At 45.4% G+C, this 21,159-nt stretch overlaps 1 protein-coding gene across 1 annotated transcript; it reads right to left on the bottom strand.

The window, feature by feature from the left end:
- Nucleotides 1–461: 461 nt before the first annotated feature.
- LOC130142379 (purpurin) lies at nt 462–7,588 on the bottom strand. Its single transcript, XM_056324155.1, has 6 exons — nt 7,457–7,588; nt 6,439–6,556; nt 4,904–5,040; nt 3,239–3,351; nt 1,923–2,135; nt 462–698 (listed from the first exon to the last, which is right to left on the bottom strand). Exons 2-6 carry the CDS (start codon nt 6,553–6,555, stop codon nt 688–690), a joined length of 591 nt encoding a protein of 196 aa, XP_056180130.1. The 5' UTR covers nt 6,556; nt 7,457–7,588; the 3' UTR covers nt 462–687.
- Nucleotides 7,589–21,159: the final 13,571 nt, after the last annotated feature.

Raw genomic sequence — 21,159 nt, 5'->3', positions numbered from 1 at the left:
GGGACCGCCACCCCCATACTGCTTGTATGCAGACCCCTTGGGACCCCTCTGTGGTCCACAAACCCTTTTCAGCTCAGCCTGGGCCTCTGCCCCCTGGGAGCCTTGCCGGAGGTAGCTCTGCCTCTGACCCACTCTCCAGTCCTGTCTCTGGCCGAAGACACCACGCAGGCACGCCTGTGCCCTGTCCTGTGCCTTGCTGCCCTCGCTCTCTGGTTGGACTTCCCAGGCAAACCCCAGGCCTGTCCTGTCCCTGTGCACTTGTCTGACAATCAGCACTGTCAAGGGGCCTGTCCCTGTCACCACTGCTGCCCTGCTTCCCCTGCTTGGTGCTGGGGAGGGACAGAGCCCTCCCTGCCTGTGCTGGGGCCACCCCCAGCTGCTGCCTCACCTCCCCTCGGCAAGCAGCCCCACTCTTCCTGCTCCTCAAGAGCACAGCGGGTAACAAAAAACAGTTCCAGAGGTGTGTTTTTAAAAAACATTTATTGACAAATGCCACATTAGGTATCCCCTTGAAAATCCAAATATCAGTACTGTATTGCACACAGTTTACAAAAACACTAACATTTTCATGTGTTTTTCAGGAAAAACACACTAGTCCATACTATGATTTTATTTTTTTTATTAGCTGAGTGGCAACTTCTAGGAGGTCTGGTTTCTGTGCTTAAGGATAGGATCAGAAGTGTACTTTTAGCAGGCCCCTGGAAAGAAAGAAAAGCAAACTTTAGTCCCAGTAAGTAATTTGCAAAGAGCTCTAACAATCTTTCAGTCTTCAGTGAAGCTGTAGCTACAGCCTTCCTAGGGTACTTCTGAATCACAGTACAAGATTAGAGTGGGGGTTGCAAAAGCTGCTGTTTGCATTGCTCTGTGTCTGTTGGCATGGCATTTGCGCAGCCTTTGGTAATCCCAGCTAGCCATCAGTTTGCAGCTAGGTCAGCACCTAGACATGAGCTCACAAACCAGCTGCCCTCCCTCTGATACAGTAAGCAATGTGGAGGGCATGGGGCAGGGGTGCCCATACCAGGCCCATAAACTCGGATGATGCCAGCACCTGGCACCTGCTCTGTAGTGGACTCGTTCACACAATGGTGTGCTGTTCAGAAGGTTTTAGCTGCTAATTCTTGTCCAGAAGTGCAGCAACACGTCTGTTACTGTGGCAATCCCCCAGTCCAGGTCCCCATGCCTGGGCTGGGAAGGGGCCAGTGTCCAGGCAAGGCAGTGGGTAGGTGAAGGGTGTTGGCACTCAGCTGCCAAGAAAGAGGAGTTTCTGCCTCCAGCATATCCCTCAAAAATTATCTGCCTATCTTGTGGACTAGCACAGGAGCTATAGATCATCTGCCATGCCTCCCCAAAAAAAGTTATCTCAAAATAGGCTTTGGACATGTTCTGTCTGCATCTATGTGGCACAACTGCTGACTCCCACTGCCAGCAGACACAGTCAGAACCACTGCTCAGAGCCCCTCGTCTCTGCTACTCAGGCCACCCAGGACACAAATCACGGTGGAGCTAAGAGCGAGGGTGCTTCTTCTTGGAGGCAGCTTATCCTCCCCTCCTGAAGGACAGTACACAGACATAAGGTAAGATGCTGTTACCCAGATGGCCAAGACAAGCATTTCTAAGTGCAGAAACACCAGGTTGTTACACCCGTCCATACCCTATCTATTACAGTAACAGAGCTGATCTTCCTTTCGTAGTGTGCCAGTTTCAGCACAGAGGATTCCTATAAGGGCAAACTTAAGGTCTCCCTTGTATGGGTTTCCCTTTGCAACTATTTTCCTATTAGATAGAATTTTTTTTTTAAAGTTGCTAAAAGACTACAACTTAGTTCGCTGTGGTTCTTGTTGTATTTACAGCAAATGTTATCACCTACCCTACAAGCTGCTAGCGCAGCCATATCAGTGAGTTTGCTAATTAGCCCGAAGTACCTGACTGAAGCACTGGCTGGAACTGGCCAGACATGCATATTTCTTCCTGCTTCTGACGGACAATGCGCTGGATGGCTGGGGGGAGGCCACGGGGGTTGCGTGAAAAGATCAGGGAGTAGCCATCGTCACAGGAGCCATCCTCCTTTAGACTGCGGCAGGCATAGGTAATGGCATAGTTATCGTAGTCAGTATCAATCACCCAGTAGTTGTCCCCTGAAACATCAGAACACAATTGTTTGTCACAGCAGGCAAAACAAAGCAGAGGTGGACATAGTCATCCCACAGGTAGACACTTCACTTCAGCACATGGCAGAGATAGCATCCCAAAGTATGTGAAGTCATCTCCCACATCCATCTTATGCCCACACCATGAAGTGAAGAACTGGGACAAGCATGGGGCATCCTGAGGCTGTGTTACTCCCCACGATGCTCAGTACATTTTCACCTTTGGTTTCTTAGGCAAGAAGTATTAGGAGGACTAGGACTTTCCAGGTTTTCAATGACAAAAAATGGCTTGATTTTTCTCGCTCAAGCATGGTGGGTGGAGCATACAGATTAAATTTTGGCTGTACAGATTACATTTCCTATAGAAGAAGCTTCAGTTAAAAAAAAAACATTCCTCCTGTTTTCCAGGCTCGCTCAACTAAGTGCATTTTGGTGTGGCTTATCTGCCTGTACTAAATGAATGTACTTCTTTCTTATGCATTAGCAGGCCAAGCACAGCCCGACTCCACAGCTGGAGTCCCACAGCTGTGGGAGACTGGCACGAAGTATGGGATGTGAAGGCTGCGTAAGTGAGGTTCAGCATGAGCAGTTTCTACAAGGGGGACTTCAGTTAAGAGCTCCATTTTGTTGAGTCCAGCTATGTCTGTCTGAGGAGAACTGCGTCTTGCTGCTGGAATGCAGATGTGGGTCTGGGTCCACATGTCACCTCCCATTAGTTATGAGGAGTACAAGGATGACTGGCCCTCAGCACCTCTGTAATGCCCACTGCAGGGCCCAGGAAATACTGCCTCCCTAGGTGCAGCGCCCCACTTGGCTGTATAAAATCTGTGTAGCCCATTGTCTCTAAGCTGCATATGCCCTGTTAACATATATGGTGTGTAGGTGGGGTGTCTAGGGAGTCTCTGTACCCTGCCCCTTCTGTGGAGATAAAAAGCATTTCTTGGTTAAAGCGTCCTCTCAAAAAAGGATGCTTTGTCTCCACTTGAAGCAATCTAAACTCAACTGTTTTTCCTGCTCGTACACTGAAACACACAAATCTGGGCAGCTCTGAGCTATTGACCAGCACTGGGGGGCTGGAGCAGTTCACTTACCACCGCTGGAGAGGTAGCTGGCCAGGCCCTGGTAGGTCATGTACATTTTTGCTGGAGTGGTTGGGTCAGGTACTGTATACTGAGCAGCCATGTCAGCACAGATCACCCAGAACCTGCAACGAGATCCATGAGACTGAAGGTAAAACCTTGTGCCCTCTGAGCTTTGAATGGGTGTCCCTCACTCAGGGCTCAGGCAAGAACCAGGCTACAGTTCAGCTGAGCATTGGGTATGGCCTTTCTTAATGCAAAGTCGCTGTTTGTTGTTAAGTAAGCAAATCTGTGACACCCTCCCCACCACTGGCAGTGCACTGCTGGTGTCTGGTCTGTCTGGTCTCTGCCCTGCTGTACAACTACGCCGCTGCAGCTGGGGCAGTGCCCTGACCCTCCTTCAGCTCAGCAGGCTTTTTACCACCCATTTCTGTACAAGCAGATAGCTACCAAGCAAAATGATGGACATTGTTTCTTGGCTCCCTGCTAGCAGTTTGCAGAGTGAGCTGACCTGCATTTGGGCTCTTTTGCTGTGTCCCCAGGCAGAGGCAGGGAGTTGGCTCTCCTCTCTCTAACCCTTCCTAGCTCTGTTGCCACAGGGATGTCTGTTACAAGCACAAAAATAATTACAGACACTTTGCTGTCCAAGCTAGTTAAAGGACTTTATACAGGCTGTGGGAACCCAGTAGGTGCCCAGACAGCCTGTCTTCATTGTCCATTTCTTCTAATGTCCTTCTCTGGTTGGCATCTGTTTGCTTTGAATACCACCTGCGTCTTAGCACACTTTGTCAAGCATTACTTGGATTTGTGAAACAATGGAAGGTCCTTCACTCCCTTCATTGCACAGGCTGCACTTCCCCTTTACTCTGCTGTTGTAGAAATAAATTCCCAGCAGCCTTGAGACCCCAGTTGGTTTCCAGAGGGTCTTTTCAGGAATCTTCCCACCCACATTGCATAGTGTGCCTGCAAAGCTTCATTTGCCCCATTCCAAAATATCCTGGAGTGCTCTGCTCTAAGACTTACAAGGTTCATAGTCACCTGCTCTACTCTACTGTTGATGCAGTTAGACAGTTTTTGGTAGTTAATGCACAGCAGGACTAGGGCTGGTCTGTGGAAGCCCCAGGTTTTCTTTTCTACACCCAGAAAGCTGTTTGGTCCCCTTAAGTGCTGTAATTCCTTATAGTAACCGTGACCAACTGGCAAAACTCTTAAGCATCCTTCCATCTGTCTGTTCAGGCATTGCAATGGCATCGAAGAGTTAACTACGTTTTCCTCAGAAGTCTGTCCAACAATGTGTGGAAAGATCTGTGAAAGTAATGCTCACTTACACTCCTTCCCCTGAACCACTCAGTGAAATAAGATTGCTCCTGCCCTCACAGCCCCACAGACTTTGCTAGCTCCTCTCACCTGGTTGCAGTTCATTTACCTGATCACTCCATAATTCAAGATTTGGCTTTATAATTTACTTTATGCAGTAGTTTTGTGATGGACCCATACCAGAGACAGGCTGAGAAGTAATCCAGGACTCAGAAGTGTCTAACCTCTGGCTTTGAATGTGTTACCTTGATTGAGCTTCCCTTTCTGGTGGAGACAACAGGTTGTGTTGTGTGCTCAGGATAGATCACCTATTGTAGTACCTCATGGCAGCAGCTAGAGCTTAAAGTCAGGAGAGCTCACCCAAAAAGCTTCACTCGGCCTTTGGAAGATGCTGTCATTGTGCCATCTTCCTCCACAGTGTATTCAGCAGAGATGTTGTCCTGAAGGAAAAGGCCTTCTGGATCCTTCTTGGCCAGGGCATACCATTTCCCTGCATACTGACATGAAATACTGTTAGTATCTGGATTAATCACCATGGCAAGATTAGCACAAAAGCATTTCTGTAAACATGATGCCCTTCTGGCTACCCATTTCCTGGCCTATGGAGACAGTCTTCGTTCAGGTGGGTGTGTAGCACACACCTCTGCACTGCTGAGTGCTTGTACTCATTGTCATGTGGAATGTTCCTGTCACAGTGACCCCACACCAGAAGCTTCTCCCATCCTGAGATGCCTGCTGGGAGTCAGATAGTTCTTCCCTGTTTCAGTCCTCTGCTTTTCTGTGGAAGCTGCCGTCAGTGATACTGAACTGCAGCCACAAAGACCTTAGCAAGCTGCTGGAGACATTTTGTGGCTGCCGGGGGCCACAATCTCCAATGGTGACAAGGGTCTACCCAGGGAAACAGAAGGCGATGGCTCTGTGAACTACGAAGAGGAAAGAGCGTGCTGGGGAAGCTAGCAGCAGGAGGAGGTGAAATGAGGTTAGGGGAAGGAAAATGTCTAGGAAAAAATGAGTCCCTGAAAATGTACAAGCAGTATCTAGTAAAATGAAAACAAGACCTAAACAGGTGACTGACAGACAGGAAGGCCCTCAAAAAATAATATTAGTAGTAGAAGTATTGAGGAAAGCAGAACCTAGCTGTGTTAAATTTGATTCTTCATTGAAGCTAATGAGATCTGTTTGGCAAGCTATACGGTGAAGTCTAAAACAGAGTCCATAATTCTCAAATACAGGAGCCTGAGAAAATCTTTGCCTTTATAAAACTGGGATATTCCCAAAGATCTCTCCAGACATGGGTTTGTTTCCAGCAAAGCCAATTTTGTATAGAGGAAGTGCTGGTGCCAGCCCAGCTGCAGCTGGAGGGGATGTTTGCTGAGGGATGGTGGCAATCTGGCACACCTGTCTGGACCTTTTCATCACCGAGATAGCCCTGATTTCCTTCTCAGAGGCAGGCAGATTAAATGCTGTGTCTAAGCAAGAGTGAGTCTGTGTTCAGGATACCCAGCTAGGTGAATTTTCACTTGGCTATGACTCCCAAGAATGGCTGGTGGTGGATGCAAGTCCCCTAGGGCATGTGTTTGGGCTTTCTGATGGGGATCTAAATTGTTTCATTCTTGGGACCACTCAAAGCTGAAGTCTGTACTGAGCTTTGAGCTAGCAGAAGGTGACATCCTACAGAATCACATCCATGACTTTCAAGGCCTGTTTTACCATAATGCTCAGAAGGTTAATCACTAGTGAGAAAAGCAAACTCCAGGAACAGTGTCTGAGAGACAGAATACAAAAGGACTTAACCTCTTACTGATGAACCTCTTTAGTTAACACAACCCATAACCTGGAAAGACAGTTTATATGTGAAGCTTCTTCACATATACTGCTGAAGTAGCCATAATTACCCTTTTTGGATCAAAATTGTCTTTCACAGAGAAAGACTCCACTGCACAGGTCTGAGCTAGGCTGTATTCAACAGTGGAGAAGATCGAGGCCAGGAAAACATAGTGTGTGTATTTCATTCTGCAAGAAAAAAGCAAACATGGAGTTTTATTTAATGCAGTAGACATGGGTAGCCTGCATTGCGTGCCTACAGATACATTCCCCTCATTTTAAGACTAGTTTCATGCTGAGTAGATTATAAATCCTCCACTGAAAAACCACTGGGTCATTGTGGTTCCCAAACCCAGCCAAAACTGAGCACTGATGGGCATTACTTTGCAATAGTATTTTGCTTGCCAGTAGGAGTATTTTGGCTCATTATATTTTTACATTATAAATCAAGCCTGACTGTATAAGGTTCGTAAGAACTGATAAAATTTTGATATTTTTTTAAATTTTTGTTTTCACAAGAAGAATAATATTCTGATGAACTCTGGTAAAGCACTGTAGGTTGTAAGGATATTGTTCCCAATTATTTCATGGTGAGTGTCCACTTTGCTTTCAAGCCAGCAAAACTGTGTTCTTTAAGACCAGTTCTCATGACCAAAACAGGCTCTTCCTAGCTGCCTACTTTATTAGGAAAGTATGTCTTGATATTGTCTGCCCTCAGACCATTCTCTCGACAAACACGATAAATAATATTCAGTTCCTAGAGGCTTGATCTGCCATGGCAGCACAGCCACCAGATGGCCATGGCTTTATTTGTCCCCTTGGGTATCCCAGCATATTTGTTTCTCCCACTTCAGGAAGAAAGCACCTGCATTGACCATTCTTGCAGAGCATTTGACTCTGAATACCTGTTCTGATGCCAAGAAAAAACACAGTTACCTGAAATTTGCCTACAGCATCCAAGCTGAACTACTAACCCAGAAGTTCTAAACACCCAAGTAGCTATTCTATTCCTAGCTGCTGCAGTGCAAGCTGCACTTCCCTGCTGTAAGAGATGCTAATCTGGTCTGCCTCTGCTGAAGAGAGACCTACCTGTTGGGTTAGAGATGCTGGAGATTCCTGAGACTTCTTTGCTTCAGTCTTCGGGCTGCAGTCAGCAGAAGAGTCTTGTGTCAGTTGCCCTCCAGCTGCCTTTAAATAATGGATCTGCAAAGTCACTAATTGGTTATTTTTGCTCGTGTGCCTGAATAAAACACTTAATCTTGGATAATCCATTATGTAAAAACCAACTGTAATCCTCACACTGGTGGGTCTAACTGCTATACTAATACAAACACAGCTTTTACATCATGGAAAAAGCTGCCCAGAAAGCTAATAAGTCTACTGATGTGATTGTATCACACCTTTGTCTCACTGAAGTCTTTCTGCTTCTAACACGTGTTAGGAGAATAAGCACAGAGCATTAACCAGAGAAACGCATGGACTATACATACCTCTCTGCATAGGCACGTGTTCATATTTGATAATGTGCATGGGTTGGATATATAATAAGTTCTTCCAATATCTGCATCATCAAAATAAGGTGATTCTTGCAAGAGCAGGAAACATTGCCTTCAAGTTCACATTAAAGTCTCAGAGTCCCTACTTCTCCTGCGCACTGAAAGATCTTTATACACATTATTCCCAGTTCATCTTATCAACATTTCCAGTTACATGAATGCTATAGCTCTGTCCTTTCCAAGATGTTCTTCCTAGAAGACCTCCATGGGAATGCAATAAAGCACAAAAAGATGAAAAGGCAGAAATGGCTAGAAAAACATTTTTGGTAGCAAACCATGCCTGCTGTTTTTACAGTTTCCCCAAGTGCCCAAAGAATTCCCGCAACTACAAAGGCTGCCCATGTATTCTTTCTAGCCACTTTCACCTGGGAGATTTAAGACTTCACACATTCATCTAGGAGTTACCAGCACTAGCAGTTACTTCTCCCATTGGGCTTCCGGGTGCTGAAGAGCCTTGGACATACCTATTAGAGACAACTGTGTAGTTCCTACAGAGTAAGCCCAGGGAGTCCTGAACCTCCTGGTACTCATCCAACAACCTGGACATTTCAGAGTAATGCTAGAACCTTCTGGATGTGTTGGTCTTGCTGCAGTGACTTGCAGTCACTTGCCCAGGAATTCCTCAACAGAAGCACACAACCTTGCCCTGTAGCTGGTGTGAACTGTGTTGCTTTCCAAGCAGCTTGTTTAGGGTTGCCATTATCTGGGAAAGACAGTCCTTGCTTCCTGCCAGAGGAAACTTTGATACGGCCTCTGTGCAACTTCCACTTACACTTTAGAGGGAGGCAATCATACTTTACATGTGCATGTCTGGCGGAGGGGCTGAGCGTACCCTCTTCTTGCCACCTGCATGGCTTCAAAGGCAACCTGGGTAATCACTGTTAGCTGTTAGCTGGGACAGGAAGGTGAGACCGCCCATCCCAGGCCAGGGGCGATCAGGAGCAAGCACCACATGGTGGGGCCATGCCATCACACCCTATGCTCTTGGCTCTTCATAAGTGGCTTTCTTTGGGGCAGGTAGAGAACTCTGGGGCTGGCCAGTTATGCACAATGGCTCCTTCTTCTCCCTGGGCATTCTGGCTGGGTTCATTCAGGGACGCCAAAATCTAGAGGTGTGGGGAGATAGCACATATACAGCTGCTGCGACAAGGTACTGGCCAGTTTGGTCCTGGGCAATGTGGGTCTATCTCCTCCTGCCTGGATTCATTGGCCTGATTTTCTACAAAGACGCCAAACAGCCGTTTGCTGAACTAATCCTTTAGCTACAGCTGTCTGCTCACCATATGTACCATGCTCCAGGGTTGAGCAGAGTCCCTGAAAGGATTGTACAGGGCTGGCAGCCTCCAGCACTGAGTGTGACGATAACCAGCTTTGTTAATTCAGGCACAGCTCGTTACCTATGGTCTTGCAAACACACCGTGCTCCTGAGAACACACTCACCTCCCCTGGCACATGCTCCTTGTACTTGTCTCTTCTTCAGCGGCAGCATTTACTTCATTTAGAAAGGCCCAGAAAGCCCAAGTAATGCTTGGCCACTTAAAGAATGACATAAAAAGTAACTTCTTAAACTCCTTTTTGCCGACTGGAGGGCGGATGCCCACTAGATGCCAACTAGATTTTCAAAGGACTTTCCCCTGACACTGAATCTGAGTGCAGAAGTATGCTTTTCCACCCTGACACAGAAATTTGAACGGCAGTGTTTTCTGTAAATTAGAAGGGCTTTGAAACATTTATCACTTCATCTGTTTCCAATAAAACAGATTAGTTTATGTCCATGTGAGACATGGGTGACACTCGAAGCCATGCTTAGGTGACCACTTAATCCAACGGGGATTAGAGACATGCTAATAATAGCTAATCACAGCATAAGATTTTGGTTAGTGACTGTAACATCTGCCACTGCATTATTTGCTGTTTAGAGCACTAGGAAAACAAAATCAAACTAATCTTCATTTTCACAGTATTATGGAGGTTTGTGCTGGGCATAGAAAGAAAAGGGAGGCTTCAAAACCCTGAGGCATATTCCAGGGATGGTTAAATTTTATGTAATATGGAATAGATTTTATAAAAACAAAGTTGCACTGCAGGGTTTGGTTGTCAAAGAAGACATCCAAGGGTCTGTTCCAGACCTGATTATCAAAACTAGGTTGTATTTAATAGAGAAGATGGCCTGAACAAATAAAACATATACTCAGTGTACTAGACTCAGCACAAGAGTAACTGGTAGTTTTAATGGCCTGCAGTAAAACAGGTATGCAGACAAGATGATTAGTTTTATCTCCTGCCCTATCCTATGAAGCACAGCAGCAGCAGTTTTGGATTTCCTACCCGTAGCAGCCCCCCTCCTTCTGCCTTATTATTGGAATAAGCATTGGGTAAACTGCTCTGGGAATTACTGCAATTGCACTGCCGACTCAGATTTACAAACATGTGCTAGCTCAGCAGCCAATGGTACAGTGTGAGATCTCTAAATAGCCTCCTACATCAGGCATTAAGTTCCCTTAAGGTGTGGGCTTGTTTACCAGGGTGGTGGAGAACTACATGTAGGTGCATTTTGAGTCACCCCTTACAGCTATCGTCATGGTTATTGCACTGTAAGTTGCCAGGATTTCCTGCTCTAGCTTTAGATCTAGTTTATGCTGCTGAGGATGGAGGGCTTCCTTCTGGGGTGTCACACACATGTGCTTGCATTGCTGGAGGACCTGCGTCCCAAGCCCAGGTCTTCCAAGGACACAGAGAACAGTGATAGTCTGCTCTACTCCCTCACTGGGGTGGGAGGCAGGAGAAATATGGCCTTCCCATAGTGGCACATCACATGAAGGCTGTTGCCTGAGGTTCTCAGTTTCTGTGACTTCTGCTCAGAAATGCTGATCTTTCCCAATACAGAGAGTGATGCAATACAGATGAAGAGGAAATAATCTGAAGTTTGTTCCTCTGTGGTTCAGGGTAAGGTTCCTGGGTGTGTCACATCATTAGATAAAAAAGCATCATAAATCACTGCTTTATGACTTTCAAGGTGCCATTCAAATATCTGATGGCTTTAAATGACATGAACTGAAAGGCACCTTTCCCTTCTGAAGTAAGATAGTGTCATTCTTGCTGAACATATTGACTGACAATTGGTAGAGCAGGGGCTCCCATGCTGCCATGCATACAACACGTCTCAGACACAGACACACAGGTCTCACCAGTTTGCAAGTGAAAACAGGAGACTGCTCAAAGCACAAGAAGCGTCAAGGAGCCTCAGCACCTCTGCTGTCATGGGTAGCCAGCCCCAGAGGGAATGGCTTTATCAGGGCCATTTCAAGGACTTGCCAGCAAAACTAAGTTACAGCGTGTATTCCAAACCCTTCAGTATCTTGCTGCTTTGGCAGCACAGGGTTGAATGCAGAGCTGCCTAAAATCTCTCCTGAAGTGCGATTTTGACATACAGGGATCTGCTGGCCAAAGAGACATCAGGCTTTGTGCCATCTCCTGGTTTCTGCACAACTGTATGGATGATGGTTGCAGCTTGGTCAGTGAGCTGCTGGATTTCACTCTCCAAGCCGTGACAGTTTCCCTAATGACCTGTTGCTACTCTGTACCAAAAGACCACCCAGGCCTGAGGCAACCTGATGAAAAAGACCATTTTTGACCATCAAATAAAGAGGTGGATGTTTTCGTGGTTGTTTTCTAGTAATTACCACTGGGCATACTGTTGCCATATTCATATACATACCTAGTATTTGCAACTGAACCGGTCCATTTGCAGACCAGTTTTGTTCGTTTCAGTTGCAACATTTCTTTAAAGATGCAATATTTGTCTTTTCATAATAGAATCATAGAATCATTTAGGTTGGAAAAGACCTTTAAGATCATCAAGTCCAACCATTAACCCAGGACTGCAAAGTCCACCACTTAACCATGCCCCTAAGTACCACATCTATGGAAAAAGAACTGTGAGTTTTTTTCTAAGCTGTGAAAGATGATCAAATTTTTTTTTTCATGGAGGATTTTGTTTGTTTTATGCTTTCAACAGCTGATTTTCTTTGAAAGTGCAAGACCTGAGAGGTTAAATATTCCATGGATAGGAAACTTCACCGTTTTCATCATGACATGCTTCTCATCAGCTGAGGGCACTTACATAGCAAAGCAATTTATTTTACAGAAGGACCCAGAGGTTCCAGTCAATTCGAAGGTTCCAACGTGTTACCACTGCTGTAAGCTTTCAACTGGAATACACTTCACCCAAAGGCTAAGCTTACATCCACTTCAGCCTGAGCAACAAGCTGGAAACACTGAAAATTGCAGTGTTGCCTCAAAGAGATAGTTACTAATGCCCACTAGAAATAACATCACTACAGCAACTTCTGCTGCAGGAAATGGACCTTAAGTGTCCCTCTGCCCAGAAGGAGTGAAGGAGGAGGAGACACGCTGCAGTCTGCTCAGATACCATCAAAACCTCTTCAGGACCCGCTGCTCCCCACCACAGGGAGCTACAGCCACTCCTGCTATGACCAGTGAAACACCTGTATGGCCAGCCCTGTTGCTGGTCTCTGGACTATCAGTACTTGCTGCTTCTTTGCGGCAGCCTTATACCTGCCAGTGTTGTGTTCCTCTTTGCGCTGTTCTGCTGTGTGCACTGAGACTACACAGTCTTTTCCAGCTTCTCGTGATTTCTTGGCTTGACCTCCTACCCATGGTGGCCATGCTGTGTCCCACATTTTCTGGTTCCCTGATTGTTCATAGTCCTTTGAGTTAAAGCCACTTCCTGTGATTGCATCCCTGTGCACACCACTGTCACCCCATCCTGGCAAGGCCTGTCCCTGAGCCATCTCCACCTTCATTATCTCAGTGTGCCACCAGCCTCTTTCTAAACTCACCTGAACGTGTATCTCTCTGAACACCTTCCCAGCCTGGTTTAGTTGTCCTGCAGCAGGTGTGTGGAGAATCACTCAGCTTCACGTGATCTGAATATCCAAAAGCAAACTTTGAAATACTCCCTGTGGGACCCTTTCAGCCTTGATTTCCTCCTACCCAACAGCCCCCCTGGCTTGCAGAAATGCTTCTGTACCCTGGATCTTCCCTGATAAGGGGCCCAAGGTTATTCCACAATAACCAATTCCAGATGTATGGATGGGCATTTTCTGTTGGCTTTTGCCGTGTGGCCCTCCTGGCTCATCACCACTCTCTAATCACCATACTCTCCATGTTGTCCGTACTCCTTCCCAGATTTCAGTCCGTGGCTGTTTCCACAGCTTCATATGGACCCTAGCCCTTTTCTTCTTCTTCATTACTTCATCATCTCTTGTGCTCTTTCTTTACTCGTGAAATTAGAGTCAGTTTCTTTGCTCCACTTATTTCCTGCTAAACAATCCTATTCTCTGTCTTCCCCCCACCCCCTCCTTGTGTCCATGTTTCCTACAAATCAATTCAGTCATCTGGGATGCTGCCCTCTTGTTCTGCAGACATCTGTAAACCTTTTCTTAGAGCCTCTTCTCTCTTCTTTATCATTTCCCCCTGACATTGCACAAGCAAACCTACTTCGGGGTAGATCTGAGCACCTATAGAATGTTATTAATGTTCCTTATTAAAGTTTCATGTGACCTACCATTGTGTTTTCCTTAATTCCATGCCTAGAGTATTTGGGGAAGATGGTTGCAGAAGGAGTGCAAATGATAAGAGTTTGGAAGAGTTTAATGAGCTTTTTTGTTCCTCCGTTTCACAGGACATTTGATCAACTAAGTAATCTTCTTATTCAAGGTTCAGTGATTTGCTCTAAGAGCTTTGAATACAATCTGTCAATTGAAAGATAAACTCATGTAGTCTTATTGCAGAAATTGCCATTGCTACTGTACTGTGATAATTTTTTTAACTGATCCATCTCTCCATAAAAATTAAGAGAATCTGTGTATGTTTACAAGGTATACAAGGAGGACATACAAGGCACATCACCATGCTAGGTCTGGTGGACTTACTCAAGGCTCAGGTGCATTTCCAGTCTTCTGGCATGGCAAAGATACTTTTTGTCATAGATGTCTCTGAAAAAACAACAGCCAGACTTGCCACATTCCAAACTGACATGGACAAGAGTGCAAGGGAAGGGCTGCCACTTTCAGAAACCCAGGACATCCTAGAGCACTGGACAGTGTAAAGTTCAGCCTCTTACACACCACCATTCCCTTGAGTGAGGTAAGTCCAGTATAGCAGGTGTTCTTATACCTCCTCTAAACACTAGGCTATTTAATAATAATAATAATAATTATAAGAAGAAGAAGAAGAAGAAGAAGAAGAAGAAGAATGAGAATAATAAGAATAATAATAATGAAAATAATAATAATAACATTTATTTTAAGAGTCTGCAAGATTTTGCATTTAAGGAGAGGTTTGGTGGGTTTTTTTCAGAAATAAAATGAAACAATTAACTGAGAACTAGCCTCACATTAACCTGAAGATGTACTTTCTGTGTCTTATCCTTTTATGGGGGTTGAAAGCATTTTGGCAAGCTAATCAAGCATGCCTACTGATTGTTGTGTACTCAGAACACACTATCTAAAGTAAAACTTTGTATTTATGTGCATGTCCATAGCATCACCTCCTTTCTGTGAGAACCATTCAGATTCAAATATCTATTTCCTGCAATCCACCAGTACAATACTTAAATTAGTGTGCTAATTATAAAGTAATTCTCCAATTATATAAGAATAAGGGGATGGCTCATGTTTCCTGGCTCTACCCCCGACAAGATGGAGCCAACATTCTGGCCAAAATGCAAGCAAAAAATTTCTGAGGGGTGTCCAGGTCCTAACTTTGACACTAGAACACATTACTCACCCTTTGCAATTGAGCAGCGGGCAACACACTTTTCACAGTATGCATGGGATTTATACTTCATTATAAACATTTAATGATCCTGACAATTCAGGTATCACCTATCCAGCCAGCAAGAAAACAGAGCTCTAGCATAACCAGCTACTGCTCAAGGTGCGTGTTCTACAGACCTAGGATCATCACTAATCAGTGTTCCTGTGCTCCATTGCTGTATTTCTGTGTAACAGCCAACTACATTAAAACAAGCGTGCAGCTCAGGCTGTGCTTATGCACACCTCACAGCTGACACACGTCCCCGTTGCCACCATCCTGCACCTCTGCTGGGTTTCTGCCAGCCAGGGGCAGGACCCTGCTCCTGGTACCCATGTCTCCAGCCCCTGAGGTCCCTCTGCAGGGCAGCCCTGCCCTCTGCTCCCCCATTTCGGTACTGTCCCAAGACTTGTCTGACTGTTGTCCGCCCCTCTTCCAGCTCCCACCGCCTCGCCCACGGGGCCGCAGGGAGGCTGCGCAGTGGCTGTGCCAGCTGGGGCTGGAGGCAGGAATGGGGCCCAGCAGTGCCTGGCACAGGGTGGGGGCAAGAGCCCAGGTGGCATGGTTATGTTGTGATGCCATCTAAAGGTCCCTGGCCATGCAGAGGAGAAGGGAAGGCCAGGGGATGATGCTGAGCAGGAGTCCTGAGGTTTTTCCTGCTAGGTCTCCATGCAGCAAAAGACAATCCGTGTGCGGCTGCAGGAGTGGGCCAGACTTCAGCAACAGAAGACCATGGCCCAGGAGGGGTGAGGGACACAACTCTGATCCTCACTGGGCTCCTGTGGCTCCAGGCAGGAAAGCTTATTCTTGGATACAAGCAGGTGGCCTGAGAATATTACTTGGTAAATCAGATAAGCTGCAATCTTGTTATGCCAACGGATGAGTGAGCCAGAAAGGTTTGAATGTAGCTGTCAATACAGCGTCCTGTAAAGATAATGCCTAAGCAAATTAGTCACTTGCGGCTCCCCTCCCCACAGCCTCTTGGTTAGGATGAAAACATTGTTCCCATGAAGAAGGGGCAAAAGCATCTTCAGACCTAATATCCCCAACACTTGCCATCACCCTTTCTGCTTTTCAGGTAGTATCTGCCCTGTCTGCTTTGGACACAATCCGATAAATGGCTCTAACAATACTGCTTCTCTTGGGCAGCACATTTTGCACCACATCACCTGGATGATTTTATTTTGCAGTTGGAGTTTTTAGTAGTGTCCATCTTAGAACTGGGGAGAGACTGTTGATATGAGTTGTTGGGAGGGAAGGAATTTTATCCCCAGAGACTCTAGCTCATTTTCCCAGCCACCAGCCAAGCCTTCAGGGCAGCCTAAGCATTTGAGGTTTCCATTTGAAACACTGTGTAAAGCACATCCACCAACACCCAACAAGGCAGAAGTGTTATGCCAACTCTGCAATTCAGTTTTAAAACTATTAAAAACAAATGTGTGCAGCCACACGTGCTCAGATATTATTATGCTGTGTGACAGTCTAGTGCAAGTTTCCTAAAATAGCAGCTTCATCCTCCTCCAAAATCCTCCATTGTCTACCTAAGTCCAATCAAACAGCATTATCCTGCTGCAAGCTTAGACTGTATCCACCTCAGTTACCACTGGTGTGCCAGCAATGGCTTTCATGGTGCCACCTAAGTTTCCCTGAAGGCCTCAGGAACACCCGCAGCCTTTGAACCACACTTTAAATTCTGGGTACATCTGGCCACCAGCCTTCTCCAGTGGGTTCGCTCTGGCACTGCTGGCTCCCTCTGCAGGGGCGATTTAGTGCTCCACCCACCGTTCCTACATGGTTTCAATTGCACTGCAGTTATACAGCCCTGGCTTGGCTGAACTGATACTGCCTCAGCTTCTCTGCCTCTTCAGCTATAAACTTCAATACTTTAGGACCTTTATTCTTTCCCCTTGCTATCGGGAAATCTTGTTGAGTTTCAAATCGTGCATGCAGAGGAAGGAACTGGGCTTGGATCATTTATATTTTGAGCCTGGAGCGTCACTGTTGGACAGTGCTTGTTTTTCTTACAAGTGTTTCAAAACAAAAACATTTATCTTGAACTGAACAGAACATTTCATACTAAACGCAGTCCAAGTATCTGGGAGGTTTGGATCCCAAAGAGAGCCAGCTTTGATTTAATATTAATAGTTCACCCATTTGCAATTTTTCAGCTCCCAAATCACAACCCAAAAGCACATACAATGATTTGCATACACCTTAATACAGCCACCAAACCTGTTTATGTCAACTTGTACATAAAGGTTGAAGCCGTACAGCCTGCAAAACACTATGTTACCAAGCCCAAAGGACCTCATGTTTAGACATAGGGCATCCTGAGTGTGTCCTCTGACTGCATAGCTCTGCACTGTGATACTCATTTCATACACAGACTGATTCTTGGATATTGAAATAATTTAGGGATGTGGCTATGAGGTCCCAGAAGACCTTCCCTCCTTCCACAAATCTGAGCTGGTACAAGGCAATTCCACTAGATCAGAAAAATTGCTAGACTGTAAAAGGAGCTACAACTTCACTTCAGACCTTCTTCAAAGTCCAGGTGATAGGAAAATTCATTTCTTTGATTTCTGGTTTTGGCTGGAATAGAGTTAATTTTCGTCTTAGTAGCTGGTACAGTGCTGTGTTTTGCATTTAGTGTGGGAATAATGTTGATTACACACTGACGGGTTTAGTTGTTGCCAAGTAGTGTTTATATTAAGTTAGTAAGTTTATACTTTCAAGTCTCTCAGGCCCTGCCAGTGAGAGGGCTGAGTGGCACAAGAAATCGGGAGGGGGCACAGCCAGGCAGCTGACCCACACTAATCAAAGGGGTATTCCATACCATGGGACATCGTTCTCAGTATATAAATTGAAGAGAGTTGGCTGGGGCTGGCCAGTCACTGCTTGGGGACTGGCTGGGCATCGGTCAGTGGGTGGTAAGCAATTGTGTTGTGCATCACTTCATTTTTTTCCCTTTTGGATTTTATTTCTCTCTCCCTCTCTCTCCTTCTCATTACAATTGCTGTTGTTGTTATTATTCTGTTTTATTTTAATTATTAAATTGTTCTTATCTCAACCCATGAGTTTTACCTTTTTCCTGCATCTCCTCCCCATGCCTCTGAGTGGTGGGAGTGAGTGAGCGGTTCTGTGGTACTTAGTTGCTGGCTGGGGCTTAACCATGACACTTTGGGATACCAGAATCCAAAGTTCATTAGTGCCCCTGCAAGTTGTTTAATTGGTTTTACTTTACCCAGTCCTTTTCCTCCCCATCACTGTGGGATGAAACAAGGCTTATACTTTACAGCATACTGGAAGTGGCCAGGTTGATCTGGTCTGGAGGCCCTGGAAGGCAGAAGGATGCCTCTGGCTTTCATCATGCTTTGATCATCATTAAAATTACTCCCATCTGGCAGGTTTACACTTATGCAAATGAAGTTTTTCCTGGTGTGCAAGCACTGGTTTCCTCACATATAACTGGCCTGAGAGGCCATGGAGTGTGGAGGACTGGACCCACAGAAAAATGTGTTCCCCTCCAGCTATAAGAAGTTTGTCCATACCACTCCCAGCAGGGTGGTGCCATTATGTGCGCATCGCTTCTGACAAGGGGCGTTCACTGGGAAAAAGAATGGCATCTTTGTTTCTAGGGGTACCTGAAATAAGGTGAGAGCCATCTCTTCGCACTGTTGTGGAAGCCCTTCCAGTGCAGATCTGAAATCTCCTGTCCTACATGACTATGGAGAATAGACTGTTCGCTTTTTCTTAGCAGTAGCCCTCTATACAATTGAGGACAGTTCTGTTTAGAAAAGAGATGACTCAGAAGAGACAAAAAATCTCAGTTCCTCATGTCACATTTTCCCATTGTCTTCCAGGTGACACATCTGTTTAGTACAACTTGGCATAGCCTGTTATACAATAGAACGATCATCCTGATGGATGTAGACCTCCTACTTGGTAGTGTTGACACATGTTCAGCCTGTGATAAGCTCGGATAGTGACTCATCCACATGAATTCACCAGGTGACTGTTCTCCACATAATCAGGGCTTTCTGTGCACCCTCGGTGAGTTCTAGTCCTCCTGCACATAGGTGTCCGCAACGTAGTTTTAAGATGGTGCTCAAACACATTTACAGACATGTGACTGCAGCTCATACGCTGGCTTAATATGCATTTTCCCATTCATCAGTGGAAATACTGAGATGCTCTACACCTAAGACAGCCTCTGTGGGGAATCCTACTCAAGAAGTTCTTACATTTCATAGTGAGCTGCTAACAATGTTTCTTCCTCTTCCAAACAGATATGCTACCACTTTTTAACTGTTTCATCTAAGCCCTCACCTTAAGAGATAGAGTACTTTTGTGTCATTTCCTCATGACTTAAGATCTGTGACAGTTATTACTTTCCTTCTGTCCACAGACTTCTTACTCTGGCATAGAGGAAATTATGCAGGCATGACACAGTTTACTCTTAACAAAATCACACTGGCTGTTATGTATGTCCTCTAGTTACTTACAGAACACGTTTGTTCTTGTATTTTCTTAGAAGCTAGATTTAAAGCAGTCTGTTGTGGAATTATCCAGTTCTTCCTTTTCCCTGTTTTGCTGAAAGAATCATTGCATCTCCCTTTTCCCAGCACTTCAGAACTTCAGAAGATCCTCCATTAATTGCCAGAAAAAGCCATTAAGAGCTTAGACATTACTTCATATAACACTCTAAGCACTCCTGTCCTTCACTACTTTCCTTGATATTCCTACTCTTCCCATTCTATCCGATGTTCATTGCCCTTCATATTCCTAATTTAATCTCACTTTGGATCCTGACCTTTCTGACTTCCCATTTTTCTTTTTTCATGGTATTTTTGTACTAATCATCAATAATTTTGACATGCTTGCTCACTTTCTGTCTGTTTTTCTCTTGCTTAAGATAAGAACACACAATTTACAAAATAGCCTATTTTTTCCAGTTTCAAACTCTTATTTCATGGTCTAACTCACCTAAACTGTCTCCCCACCTTCAAGTTCTCAGCTAGTTATTTCCCTTGCCTCCAGTCAAAACCAAAGAAAATTTCTTTTTGCTCTTTCTGCCACCCTTTTTACCCAGAAAACAGCTGCAACATGCAAGACCTTGCTAAACAGCCTGTAACCTGGAGCGCTGCCATCCATACAGATATCAGGCAATTAAAATTCCCCACTGACCAAGTTCTGTGCTTGGGACAGTCCTGCTTGTTACTCACAAGAAGGCCTCATGTACCCCCATTCTGGATATCTGGTGTAGACCTCCACCATGATAGTGCTGAACAGGTCCTTGTCCCTCCATTAGAACATGTGTATGCACCCCTGGCACACATCAGCTTCTCCAAGTCTTCTTAAGCAATAAGTCTATTTTAATATCCTGACCAGAGCAAGTCTCTGCCATGTTCACAATAAGACATAAGACATTCAACCAGTTGACCCAACAACTGCATCCTACTGCATCTCCTGTGATCCAGGGAGCTGAAAGAGGGAAAGGAGAAAATGGAACTATAAATAGTAGATTTCTAGAACTTTGTCTCAGTTTCCACTGGTTTACCTGCAATCTTCTGAAATGAATTCTCTCTCAACTCCCTTCCACTATACTCCCATGCCTTTGTGAGATGGTGCTCATCTCCTGTTTGAGGAGTGCACATGGATGCTCAGAAGCTGTCTCTTCTGTCTTCCCTCCTGAGCTCCAGACCCACCTGTATAAACATTTCTAACCCTGCCACCACAGCTTCTTCTCTTGTCACTGTCCTCCCAGGCACCCACATTTTCATTTGGTCTGGTTTGCACCACTGCTGGCAGTAGTGCCAGTGCTCAAAGGGATGGGCAGCCTGGACCTTTACTCCTTGAGCAGATGAGCCTTGGCTATCTCCCATCAGTGTGGAGGATGGGACTTAGCCTTGTCCCCCCCCGATGAAAACACTTGTATATTGTTTAATTTCCCTGAAAAGTAGTAGCCTCCATCGCATTTTGCCTCTCTGTGTGATGCTGACCCTCACCTGCTGTTTGCACAGCACAGTGGCCTCACTGATGTGAAACAACTTCTGTCCCTCACAAGTCATAATTCCCACCCTTTCTCCACTAACAGCAATGAGGGATTTTTTTCTGCCTTCCTGGGTGGTGGGGTTTTGGTGTTTGGTTTGTTTTTTTTTCTTTTTCTGCAGGTGTTCCTATGATTCCTCAGAGTGTTTCAACCCAGCTGCCCCACCTGAAGCTCTCCAGATTTCTTCCTAAAGGGATGCAACTAAGAGGCATGTTTTCCTCTCCTGGTTCTTGCTAGCAAGAAGAAAATGCCACAGACCTTGCAAATTTGGTTCAAATCCTGGATTAAAGCATTCAGGATTGGTGCTTCCATTTAAGAACAGCCCTTACAGCAGCAAAGAACCA

This window comes from Falco biarmicus, chromosome Z (genome assembly GCF_023638135.1).
Source record: "Falco biarmicus isolate bFalBia1 chromosome Z, bFalBia1.pri, whole genome shotgun sequence".
Lineage (NCBI taxonomy): Eukaryota > Metazoa > Chordata > Aves > Falconiformes > Falconidae > Falco > Falco biarmicus.
Note: the sequence above shows the minus strand (reverse complement) of the source record. Positions and strands in the feature narration are given on the sequence as shown.

Coding starts and splice junctions, on each gene's coding strand:
- LOC130142379 (XM_056324155.1), bottom strand. CDS start 6,555: ATGAAATACACACACTATGTTTTCCTGGCCTCGATCTTCTCCACTGTT. Junction 5,041..6,438: donor ACAATTTTGATCCAAAAAGG/GTAATTATGGCT, acceptor ATTTCATGTCAG/TATGCAGGGAAATGGTATGC. Junction 2,136..3,238: donor CAGCTACCTCTCCAGCGGTG/GTAAGTGAACTG, acceptor CTGATGTTTCAG/GGGACAACTACTGGGTGATT.